The sequence below is a fragment of the Lytechinus pictus genome, chromosome 2 (assembly GCF_037042905.1).
Source record: "Lytechinus pictus isolate F3 Inbred chromosome 2, Lp3.0, whole genome shotgun sequence".
NCBI lineage: Eukaryota > Metazoa > Echinodermata > Echinoidea > Temnopleuroida > Toxopneustidae > Lytechinus > Lytechinus pictus.
Genome location: NC_087246.1, coordinates 53278534 through 53291443, shown reverse-complemented (window position 1 = coordinate 53291443; position 12910 = coordinate 53278534). Strand labels below are relative to the sequence as shown.

The 12910-nt window shown below is 36.6% G+C and overlaps 2 protein-coding genes across 2 annotated transcripts; both read left to right on the top strand.

The window, feature by feature from the left end:
- The first annotated feature begins 335 nt into the window (after positions 1 to 335).
- On the top strand, positions 336 to 6551 carry LOC129277707 (monocarboxylate transporter 12-like). The gene is made up of 3 exons (XM_064095150.1): positions 336 to 476; positions 1158 to 2153; positions 2867 to 6551. Exons 1-3 carry the CDS (start codon positions 383 to 385, stop codon positions 3010 to 3012), a joined length of 1236 nt encoding a protein of 411 aa, XP_063951220.1. The 5' UTR covers positions 336 to 382; the 3' UTR covers positions 3013 to 6551.
- Positions 6552 to 11240: 4689 nt separating this feature from the next.
- Positions 11241 to 12660, top strand: LOC129277717 (sericin-1-like). Its single transcript, XM_064095688.1, has 2 exons — positions 11241 to 11988; positions 12603 to 12660. The coding sequence occupies exons 1-2, from the start codon at positions 11447 to 11449 to the stop codon at positions 12658 to 12660; spliced, it is 600 nt and encodes a 199-aa protein (XP_063951758.1). The 5' UTR covers positions 11241 to 11446.
- Positions 12661 to 12910: the final 250 nt, after the last annotated feature.

Below are 12910 nucleotides of genomic sequence, written 5' to 3'. Positions count from 1 at the left end.
AGCATTTAAAAAAGATTTCCCCATCTTGTGCTTATCGATTTACATTTGCAATTTTTTTCATTGCTTCCTCCTGAAGATTGTAACAAGAGATGGCGCTATACAAAAATGATCCGTATAAGCCAAGAGCAGAAACAACATTCATTTATAGCAAATTCATAATACTCGAGACCAAAGTTCTTATTGTGCAAAAAAGAATCTAATTTAAAAAAAAATAAGTTTATAATGAAAAGAGCTCACTCATGTAAACAATTTGTACAATATTCTATACTAGATTTTCAATAATAAACGATGTCGTTATTACAAGATTGCTTCTCTATTCTGTTTTACTCTAGGTCCTCTTGCATCGTACTTAGCCAAACGATATGGATCACGGGTGGTTGTGATGTCTGGAGGATTCCTGACTGGTGCAGGGGTGATGATGACTGCATGGGCTAATGGTGTCGCGATGGTAGGAGTCGGAGTTGTCTGTTTAACAGGTAGCTATCATTTCCTTGGATTTGATAATATTCCTATGACTTATTATGCTGATGATTACAGACACAGCGTAATTGTCATGACATAATTATGCTCTGACGATAAATGCAACGGGTAAAGACTTCACCGGCGTGTCGCTCCTCTTATCTGCTCTTGCTGCCACAACAGAAATGTGACAATGTTTTTGTTAATGAAGCAATATTATTGTCGTTCGATTTTTTCATCGATGCATAAGCTGTAGTGCGAATGTGTCGTTTAGCTTAGTAGTGTTTCATCAAGGAGTAACTCCTTAGTTTTATTGAGCAAGACATGATTGTAAACAGTTGGCGATTCTATTTTCACGAATTCTTACTTCAAGTCTTACTTTTTTTCCTTCATCAGTTCATTTAATCTATGTTTTAAAATGAATGTGTGTAATGTTATACACTGCTCGTGATTTGGCAGATTTGCCAAAAGAAACAATTGACAGGATAGCCATCGTAATAAACATAAAAACGTAAAGTAAGATACAAACAATGACATATCGACGACGGAATGACTTTGCCAACTTTGTCGATACGTTTTCGACCCAAGTTATACGTACAAACTTTCATTAAATATTAATCGGCTGTTGTCGAACTTATTAAAAAATAAAGTTAAAAAGAGAACTGATATTTACAAACATTTCATTTTTTCCTTTCTAGGTATCGGGTCAGCACTGGTTTACATCGCAACTTTGATCTTCATTCGGCACAACTTTCCCGATTTCCGCTCCTACGCGTTAGCCAATGGGATCACCGTTTCGGGTTCTTCGCTGGCCGTCTCTGTCTTTGCACCAATCACACGCGTTCTTTCAGACACTTACAACTGGCGGGGTGCCCTCCTTATATCATCCGCCATCATTCTAAACACCATGGTCTTTGGCGCACTTCTCAGAGACCGGAAGGCCATACCGAAAGGTAAACCAGAGCGCCTCAATGACAGTGCATCCGCAATCGCACTCATAGACAATCAGACCACCTCATCAAGAGTGACGTTAAACGATGGTTCAACACCGGTCAAGCATAGTATATCCAACGGCCATGGGAGTGGACATCATCTGGAGAATGGCAATGAACAATATGCAGAGAGTACCTTGATGACCAGTTTTGACGGAAGTGAAGCTCATGAGATGACAGAGAGCTTCGAACACCATGAACACATCCAACCGGAAGTTGTTCAAAGGACAAAAGAGCCCATCCTTGCAGATGTACCTTCGACCATTCTCCATGGTCTTCTTCTCTTCGTTATATTTCTTTCTACCTCATCTTATTCTGCCGTCTTCGTGTATCTGGCCGCTGCAGGCACGGAGAGGGGTCTCACACCTATAGAATCAGCCGGTCTCCTTTCGGCGACGGGGATCTCACAGGCCGTTGTCCGGTTCGGTCACGGTTTCCTAGTGACGGTGGGCTGCATCAAACCCCTTCCCCTCTACATCATAGTGCAATTTATCATGACTATCGGAATTCTTGTTCTTGGAGTCTTTCAACAATACAGCGTAGGCTGTTTTGCAGCCATTTTGTTTGGCATTGGGACTGGAAGTGTAAGGTCTCTCAATGTAGTTGTCCAGAAAGAAGTGGACAAAAGGGCTGGATCCACTGCTCTTGGTATCGTGGGACTGGTCAGCGAGGTTGCTGCAGCGGTCGGAGGACTCTTTGCAGGTAAATTACAACTTGCAACTTTCGTTTCCAACAAAGACAAGTTGATTGACTATAATATACGCAAAATTGTTTTCTTGTCGAGTTGTTTCCAACTTTTTAGAAGAAATGAAAATGCAATTAGGTTGTCACCAGAATTTCAATTCACAAGTGTGTTCACTTATTCTTGAACACCATATTTGTGCTCGGACCCCCTTTATGAGGTAGGTAGAAATAACAGATTCCTGAAAATATTTTGGAACATGCTGAAGAACAAAATGACGAGATTTCAAGCCATATAATTTTCGTCATGTTTTAAGTTTTTCCTGCCGAGAAAATTAATGAAATAAATAAGTTTAATGTCTTTTGTCATTTGCGGTATTAGAACGTACATGAAAAGGGAGTATAACGTATCATTTTAATGCTCATGAAGAGGCGAAAATCGTGGCAAAAATAGAGAAAAATTATAATTCCATAATAAATGTATCAGCAGTGCTAAACTTTCCATTGCTTTCCGAGAAAACTGCAATATCATCACTTAATATTCCACATTCAGAAAGGGTGCCTTTGGATGAATCAGCTCTCGGGAGACGAATTCCGTTACGCCACTTGGTAACTCGAGGGGATTACACATCGAACAGTCGGTTCCGACAAGAGCTCTCGAAAGTGCTGCGTATCATGCTAACCTTACATTCATTAATCTCTTCCTCCTTTTACGTTCTTGTCTTTGCCATCAGGTTTGCTGAGGGACCGATCTGGGGAATACTTGGCCTCGTTTATGGTCGCCTGTGGGATGACATTCGCCTCGACCCTTCTCTCTGTAGTCATCATGTTGCTCAAGCGGTTCATTCCATGTCAACCAAAGAACCATGTTCTTACATGAGGACGGAGGACCGAACCTCGAAGATGTATCCATGGATCACATCCTTCTTCATGGTGACCAGAGTATCGGGACATCGGTGAACCACGTGGTCATCTCACTGAAGCTTTCAACATTGGCCATGAACGCAGTTGACAATTTTTTTTTTGGGTTGACGAAATTTCGGCCATGCGAATGAAAAGAGAATAATTTATATGTTTCTGTTCATTTGGTCGTTGGGATGGGTTTCGGCTAGTTGGTATTACTATGACTCATCCGTGAGTCATTATATTTGTCTAAATTAAATGGTATCAGAGAACAGTATAATCAATTAATAAATCAATTCAAACCAAAGACCCAAATTACTTGTCGCTAGTAGAGTTTAAAAAAAGTAAAAATATTTTAACCATGATCATTTCTAGATGATTCACTCTGTCCACTGATATTTAGAGAATGGTATTCATTTTAAAGCTGATAATCTCTCTGGAGAAACATTAACGGGTACTTTCAAAATGCCAACCTCCGGTCAACCTCTGGGACAACGTTGGTCGTTTTGCAAGGAGAGGATGACGCAGACAAAAACGGCTGGGCGTCGATTCACGAAACTCAAGTAATCGTTCGCCGGCCGACGCCGACTTTACGTCTCCGAACTTTCGCTGCATGATATTCCATTCTATCACATTCTATTACATCATGGATGTTGCAATGTCGGTAAAATCACGGCTTGCAATCACTAACATGAGCCATTGCCGCTGTCATAAACAAGGTGAATAGTAGTTTACAAACGGATATTACAGATGACGTGATGAGTATGGGATATCAGAAATGCATATGTTAATGGGAGGTAGCACATTTCTACCTCTCAAGGCCTAGTGACGGTCGTGCCGTTTCACTAGCGTAGCTGGGGTTCTTAAGGGCATTTTCATTGTTTTGTACATCTTCTTTATAAAAATGCTCACATCAAAATGTTGCATTTTTTATGCGCATGATAAAATAAAATATTCTGTATCATTTGGTCTGAAGTTTAAAGTCGAATCATGGCGATTGTATCATTCCATCGCAAGTTGGATTATGTGCTGTTTCTAAGACTTCCGACTGGATGGGAGAACCATATTTAAATAAATTGCTGCTGTCAACTTATAAATTGACTTTGTATTGGTCTTCGGGCTCCATCCCCCCTGGCTCCAAACATGGTAAATTAAAAATTATATTAAAAATGGATGGTCAGAATACACCGATTCATGGTAGTGCAATTTATTTTATGCACATTGTGCAATTATAATACATGTTGTACTCAATTTTAATATTTTGTCTATGAAAAACTATCAGACTGGAATTCACTGAACCGTCATTTTTACAAAAATATGAAACATAAAATATAGAGTTAAACGTAACGTTGGTCAAGTTAGTGTTGGTTGTGATGATATCATATTAAAGTATCCAGATTTACGTTTGAAGTGGGATGGAATAGGGGGTTGGGAGGCTTAATACCTCATTACCACTTTCCTGCGATCCTTTACGAAAGCCACGATTGGCCTTTCTTATTACTGATTGCGAATTTTTTTTAACCATTCAAAATTTCTTTACGATCAATACGATATGATCTGACACGATCCGATAAGATTACTGCGATTATTCCAGTGTTAAGCCCGGCTCACACTACGCGATTCGTGCGATCCGAATTTCACAGAAATTGTAATAACATTTGATATGAACATTCCAACCAATAAAATATTAGCGATCAGAGTTCAGAATTGTGGTAGGAACACGGAAATCGAAATTCGGTCTAGCTCGAGCCTCCCTGTAGGAATAAAAACAAATTCAAATCCAAATCGTGATGACGTCATTATCGACTGCAACTTGAAGGCGATTTGGACTTTACTCCGACCACAGCAGGGGCTGCGGAACGGTTTTCAAAGTGGGGGGCTGAACCGAAAGTGGGGGGGGGGGGTGGGCTGACCATGCAAAAAATCACAATCATATGGTAATTTTTACGTTTTTGTACACGGTTTTGGAAAAACCGCTTCCGCAGCCCCTGCACAGGGCTCGCCGCAAAGCAAAATTATGATTTTTTTTTATTATTCCTCACAGAACTTCAAATGAAATAATCTTACTTCTTGTAACTTTTACATTTTAATGCATAATGCGATTTATTAAAGAATCGCGTCGCAACGAATCGCATAGTGTGAGCCGGGCTTTGAAGTACGCCATTTTGAATCGTGGTGCAAATCGTTACAATGAGGACTAGGTACACAGCAAAAACTGTGGTGTTAACCGGTGTACATATAGAGTACCACATCAGTTATTTTATACCGGAGTTAAATTGACAGTGTTGGTTTAACACCTATATGTGTTATTACAACACATTCGCTTGTGACATTTGCACTCTTTGGTGCTATGTTCGATCTCTATATATGGTGTAATTTTAACACCTCAGGGCGTGGTCCTCTATTAACATCAACTGGTGTCAGTTTTAACACCACAGTTTTTACAGTGTATAATGTAATTCACAATTTCCTAATAATGCACGTAAAGTTAGCTAGAGTTTTTGTCTCGTCTTTTCTGATGGCATCGTCAACATCATCATTTTAACGTAAGATTATGCTTTTGGTTTTGAAATATAAGTATGAAATCATGAAGTCAATGTCATATTTAATGAAATTACATGATGATAATCATGTGTCACTTATCATCCGGTATAAGTTTCAAGTCACGAAGTGGTATCAACTATCAACATCAGAAAACTTTAGTAATCGGCAATTATGTGAGTAAAATTTCAGATCACAGATTCAAGGTTATTTCAAATAAAAAAAATTATTTAATGAAATTTCTTTATAATTTCAAAAGTGAATGGTCATATCCATTCAAGATCTTATACCTTGAAGCTTGTGTTAAAAAAAATATGTGTCAAGTGTATGTTACGAGTATATTTGGATGCTTTTTAGTGCAAATTTTGTTATATTTGTAGGATAAACAATTTGATCACGACATGTCGTTCTACATGTTTGTATTTACCAAAGTATTATATGTCTCTTTTCTTTTCTAAAGAAATATTGAAAACTGAAAGTGAAATGGTTTTCAACCTATAAAAATATATAAATGTTGCTCATCTGAATGTGATATGTGATGTTTTAACATGATCTTGTATTCAGTAATATTCGTACTAGATATATGCTATAAAGCAACTACTGCATGTGCATTTATTTTACGTGTCTTACACGTTCGTCTTAGCAGAATGCATTAATACAAGTGCAAGTACAATCATAATTATGTGTGATAATCATGTTGATTTAATGAAGGAAGTAATGTTATCATGTTGAAGAAAATTTATTACAAAAAAAAAACACATTCATTTCATATCAGATGCAGGAAAACTTGTAAATATATTTATAGTGTATTGACGACTTTATAAATATCATTATGTTCGATAATGATTATCGCAGAGTACCTTGCTATTTAAGATGTAGAAATTATTTAATGCAATCATTCGCAAATCAATATTTTTTGACAGCGTATATATATTTGATTTTTAAAGAAATAAACACCTTTCTTCCTTTATAGCACAATAAAATTTCGTATTTGCGATTCATTTGTTAAATATATTGAGTGAATTAATGAACAAATTAAGGATTGAGCGAGTATATTTCAGTAATTATGGTTAATTGATTATCTGGGTTATTGATTACACTCTCAAAACAAATCAGGCAAAATGACTACTAATCGGGTCAGCTGAGTGCAACTGTTACTCTAGTCATATTTGACTATTTTCTAGTCCTATTTTACTAAATTTAGAACAGTTATTTCTGACTAGAATATACGTCAGAAATATGACAAACATATCAGTTGCACCCAGCTGACTACCGATTTAGTCAATTTGACTGATTTGAGTGTATTTCACTGAAATTTTAGCTGATTGATAAATTGGTTTGGTTGATATATAATGGATGAATCATTTTCAGTGATCGATTGGATGACTGATTAATTTGATTGAGTTGTTGTTCGCAAGTTGTTGGTGTTTTGATATCAGTTGAGAACATTGATTTGATTGGATTTAGATTGATGATGACGTGACAATGATTTGATTTTTGATTGCTTTATTGGTTGCTGATTTCTTTTACGTGACTAGAGGTTTAGTGTTCGCTAATTGATATTCGATTGTTTGGTTAATTTAGTGGTTGATTGTTGGTTTGATTGTTAGTTGGTTGAGTGAATGATTTGTTGCTGTGGTCAGGGGGTGGGGGGGCGTTTCATGAAAGGACTTGTCAGACGTTTTATCCGACAAGTCCCATTTTATCCGACAGTTACCATAGTGACAGACCTCTCAGCCAATTAACATCAGAGAAAGATGTCAGATCTGACAACTTGTCGGATGAAAATGTTGATGAAACACTCCCCAGGTGGTTGATTGGTTAGATGGTTGGGTATAGATGGTTGATTGGTTAGTTGGTTGATTGGTATAGTTGGCTGATTGGTTAGAGTGGTTGATTGGTTAGGGTAAGTTGGTTGATTGAATGGTTTATTCGTTAGTTAGTTGATTGGTTAGGGTATATGGTTGAGTTTGTAGATTGGTAGGTTGGTTAGTTGGTTGATTGGTTAGTTGATTGGTTGGTTAGTAAGCTAGTTGTTGGTTGGATGGTTGATCGGTTAGTTGGTTGTTGGTTGGCTGGTTTATTTGTTGGTTGGTTGGTTGGTTAGTAACAGTGGCGGCACCAGGATTTCTAAACTAGAGGCACGTGGGGTGCAAAATAATATTTTTGGAGGCAAAGTTGGACAAGATATTTGTTTCATGTTTCACAAATTCGAATGATGATGTAATGCACAGCATTTGTATAGCGCAATATATCTGTCAAAAACATTCAAAGGCGCATTTTTGGAGGAGCCAGCCAGTCTGGGTCGCCTAGAAGGGCGCGCACATAGAACTGTGACCCGCAGGCCTCTCATATATACCAATGCGAAGCGCAAGCTGAACATTTTAACATACTTTTGGCCTGAAAAGAGACCTGTAAATGACTGTAAGCAGAGAATTATGAAGAGGATACGTATCCTATCAAATAAATAATGCGAGCGCGAAGCGCGAACTGAAAATGTTTGACATTCCGAGCTAATAAGTGGAAGTTTTAAGCACTTTTTGATACCATGAGAACGATGTGTATCTAACTAAACATTTATTGACGAGAGCTCCCGCCAAGCACTGTTTTTCATATTCATTAATTTTTATGAACAGGATGCTAATTATAAAAAGCAAATAATGATTTTGTTTTCAGTTTTGAAAATTTCTGCGGGTTAACGGGGTGGGGGCGGGGGCAACGCTCTTGACCGGCATAGGGGGTAGTAAGTGGTGCCGCCACTGGTTAGTAAGTTACTTCTTTGTCTGATGGTTGATCGGTTAGTCGATCTCTGGTTGGAGGGTTGGTTTTATTTTTTTTTCTTCATCAAAATTATTTTATTAAAATCAGTTAACAAATAAATCAGTACATACTATACAGGCATGATTACAACAAAGCTGCATCAAATAAAAATCGTAATGTTATCACACAATTCTCAAGCTTTTAATTCAATTATACTGTTCTTCTATTATTTCGGTTTTGTTACTCTTTTCTAGATTTCTAAAAATCATTGATCAGATGTCTTGAATTCGGATAAATATGTTTTTAATTATCATTTTTATTTATTTATTTATTTATTTTTCAAGTGAATTGAATAAAATAAACCATGACTGATTATTCTTTTTAATCGTATATTGTGCAAAGGTCAAAATGGTCGCTGGTTGTCAATTGGTTAGACGGTTAAATTCAATGGTTAGTTCCTTATTGTTGATTCTTGTTTAGATGGTCGAGTCGTTATCTTTGGTTATTGACTGGATGATTGGTCGAATGGATCGTTTGTTGGGATTGTGATTGTTGGTTGGATAGTTCATTGGTATAGTTGCATTGGTTAAGATTGGTTGACTCAGGCTGATAATTTCATGTATGTTTTTTTAAGACGAAATGAAGGGTAAAAATAGATGGAAAGGTCATTTCGATTTCAATTCAATTCTTTATTCCATTTCCATTCAAAATATAATACAAAGTAATATAAAGTAAGATTACTTCACCCCTTCGCTTAATAAAACCCCTACAGAAAAGAATTTTAAAAAATCACAAAAGAGGGTTACTTATCATATCTGTAAACGTTTTCAACGCAGCATAAAACAATTAGTTGATGAGGATATTATAAAAAATAACTAATCAGGGACAAAGGTGGTGCTCATTAAAGGGATACTCCGGGCTGAAAATATTTATATCTTAATAAATAGAGTAAAAGTCACATAGAAAAATGCTGAAAATTTCATCAAAATTGGATAACAAATATAATGAAAGTATTAAATTTTAAAGTTTAGCAACATTTTGTGGAAATAGTTGCACGTCATCATGAATATTCATTAGGTGGGCTGATGATGTCACATCCCCACTTTCCTTTTTCTTATGTTATTACATGAAATTATAATTGTTTCATTATTTCATACATGTGTGAATAATGTGTCTCCTTTATAATCAGATGCAGCAACTAATGAATATCTAATGTACTAAATCAGTTGTCAATCCAATTTTTTAAGTTCTTGGTAGAAAAAATTTAAATAAACCTAATTTCATTATAAATAAAATACAAAAGAACAAGTGGGGATATGACATCATCAAAATGCTCATTGAATATTCATGATGACATGCCTATAACTGTTTCACCGGAATAATGAATTTTATAAAAATGCCATAACTTTGTTATTCCTTGTCCGATTTTTATCAACTTTTCAGTGTTTTGTTTGTCTGATTTTTTTTCTATCTGTTTGAATTATACCATTTTCAGTCCGGAGCATCCTTTTAAGAGGAAATTACTTATTTCTAGTGGGAAACTTGCACTGCTAGAGTGATCATGAGCACTGTGACGCAAACTTTGAAACAGAGGGCTTTATATTTATTTATTTATTAGAACATATCTATTCAGGTACAAAAGATCAGCATAAAACTGTTTTTCATCAATGACATGATGAAAATACAAAGAACAACAAAATCATCATATCATACATGAAAATAAAGTCAAATCTGAGTCAAAGATAACAATGCTTGGTAACAATAAATAAACAAATATTTTACTTAAATGATATGAATAAAACCGTTTTTATTCAAGTTATCAAAAGAAAACAGTAACTAAATATAAAACTACTGATTGTTATTCACTGATAAAAAACACTGAAATTATATCAATGAATTAATTATGGTATTATAGGAAATATATAGAAAATCGAGTGAAACAATGACAATCAGTTATTAATGTATGTCTAAAACTATAAAATATCAAAGGGTTAAGATCATTACCAATAATAGCAACGTGACATCAATGTTAAAGAGGAATAAGGGAACTGTAAATTACAATAAATAAAATGTAAGTAAGGGTTATTATGGACAAAATCATTGGGTTACAAATACTATCCGGAAAGAACTGTAGGGTATAGTATAGGAATATTGGGGAACCTATTAGATCTTGAAGAGACTAAAAAAAGAGAGATAGCCTAGAAATATTAAGAATATTGACGTTTTCTTGAGAAGAAGTACCACCACTGGCATAATCCGGTCCGAACAGTGGGGGGTGGGGGGGGGGGGGGGTGATAGCAATCTAGTGACCTGAATATTCAAAATTTGGGGGACATCCCCACACCAAGGGCTATATATACAGGGGTATAACCGTGTACATAATACTACCTAAGTCATTGGTATTACCACACTGTCATAATGCAGAGATTTAACATTTGCAATATTCAATAAGCTAAACATGGTCATGGCAAAAATAGTGTAAAATTAGATTGAGCTCGGGAGCGGAGTTTTTGAAAACTTTGGCAAATCTAAGCACTTGACCGCATTTAAGGACGAATCCACGCATTAACGTATTAACCATTTGATTATTTAAAAAAATAAAATGTGTCCCCCATCCCTCCCGGGATTTACATCTCCCAAGCTCTCATTCCTACAGCGGCCCCTATATTGTGCAGGGCCCCCAGCAATTTTTTTTGTATCTGATATAGATTAGGGATTATGGTTGTGAATGCTCTTTACGCCTCCATCGATTGCCCTTGAGCAACATTCAATACTTAATGGTTGTGTTTGAACTAATCCCCAAAGCTTCTTACTCCATCTTGTCAATAAAATTATTTAGCGGGACGCCATCACATTTCCCCCTTTTCTTGGTAGACCGTGCACACACGTACACCGTATAGCGTACCCCGTTGTTTGGATTCTACGTCATGTACCGTCAGTACGAGACTACTAAGCAATAGCAAAACACAGTCACAACAACATGGCCGATCTGTGTTTCGTGAATATGGATACTACCATGGCATACTCGGAGGGCTAACGTCGCCAATCCTAAAGGAATATCTCTGGAATTTTACGCGAAGGTGGTGATAAATAGGAATATTTGATTGATCATGGGACAGAAAGTTAGTTCTAGTCCCAGGACGGTGTACGGGGCCGCGGTTGGTGGGGCAGACTCGCCGGGTGGATCGACAGCCAGTGGCGGGTACCTTTCAATTGGTAGCTCCAATGGACATCACAATGGAGCCCGTATTTATACTAGTGCATCCTCTTCGACAAATGGACAAAGGAACCGCGCTCGGTCTTTAGGCAGCACGAGTGCCCATACAAATGGACAAGCAATGAATATACCTGGGGGGTCGGGACCAAGTAGAGGTCCCGATTCGGACCCTAGTTCATCGGAGAACAGTGCCCCCAGTTCAGGGTCAGGAGGTGGGGGCAGTGGAAGTGGTACTAGCTCTAGTGGTGCAAGTGGATCAGGGGGAGGGGGAGGAAGGAGTAGGGGAAGAAGTTTCCCCTTTCACGCTCAGTCTCTACCTACACATCTATTTGCTCCGGCTTTATTACAAGGTGAGATACTGAAGATGCAAAAAAAAATGTTTATGATCATGCCATGGCATCATCATCAATCATCACCCATCATCACCACCAACATCATCATAAAAAATAACATCATCATCATCATCACCACCATCATTCATCAGCAACATCATCATCATGTTTCATCATCATCATCATCATTTTCGTCATCATCACCGTCATCAACATCATCTTCATCATCATCACCACCATCATCATCATCAGAATCAGCACCAATCATCATCTTCATCATCATCAGTTCTATGAGCACCAATCATCATCTTCATCATCATCATCTCCATCACCACCATCATCATCATCTTATTATCACCATCATCAGTATCAGCTGTAATTATCTCAATCACCATCATGATGATGATCATAAATGATCTTATTATCATTATCATCATCATCAGTATTGCCAATTTTTATCTTAATCACCGACATCATCTTTATCATCATTATCACCATCATTATTATCAAATTCAACCTACTCCTTACTCAAAATGACAAGAAATATGGATGTTCTATGACTTTTATCATATTCACAATCAGTCACCATTACCAATATTATGGATTTTGTTTGTTACTGTTGTTCTTAAATAATTACATAATATCAAGTTTTAAATTGTAATATTAGTCAACGCAATATATTGAATTCATGATCTATCATGTTCCATTTGCCTATAGACTGTGTATGAGCCGAAGAGAAAACTTTGATAAAGATAGTCTAACAGGATATGAATAATTATTATCTTTTAAAAGTATTGAAATAAAGAACTAATTAAATAGCCTTGTTTTATCTTTAAGTGAATTCTTTTGTAAAATCTTGCCTGTGATTTTCTTAAAAAACAAAGCAGCATAAATCATAATTCAATTGATTCATTTTGATTGCATACTTTTTTCTATCTAATAATTATGGGTAAATCTTCTACATGATGAATATTTCCAAAGTTCCCAAATATATTATTGTTACGTTACCTCTTTTCTATGTAATA

Excerpts from the sequence above, each read along its gene's own strand:
- LOC129277717 (XM_064095688.1), top strand. The coding sequence starts at position 11,447 with ATGGGACAGAAAGTTAGTTCTAGTCCCAGGACGGTGTACGGGGCCGCG. Across the intron at positions 11,989-12,602 it reads CCCATCATCACCACCAACAT|ACTGTGTATGAGCCGAAGAG; the intron begins CATCATAAAAAA and ends ATTTGCCTATAG.
- LOC129277707 (XM_064095150.1), top strand. The coding sequence starts at position 383 with ATGTCTGGAGGATTCCTGACTGGTGCAGGGGTGATGATGACTGCATGG. Across the intron at positions 477-1,157 it reads CGGAGTTGTCTGTTTAACAG|GTATCGGGTCAGCACTGGTT; the intron begins GTAGCTATCATT and ends TTTCCTTTCTAG. Across the intron at positions 2,154-2,866 it reads GGTCGGAGGACTCTTTGCAG|GTTTGCTGAGGGACCGATCT; the intron begins GTAAATTACAAC and ends CTTTGCCATCAG.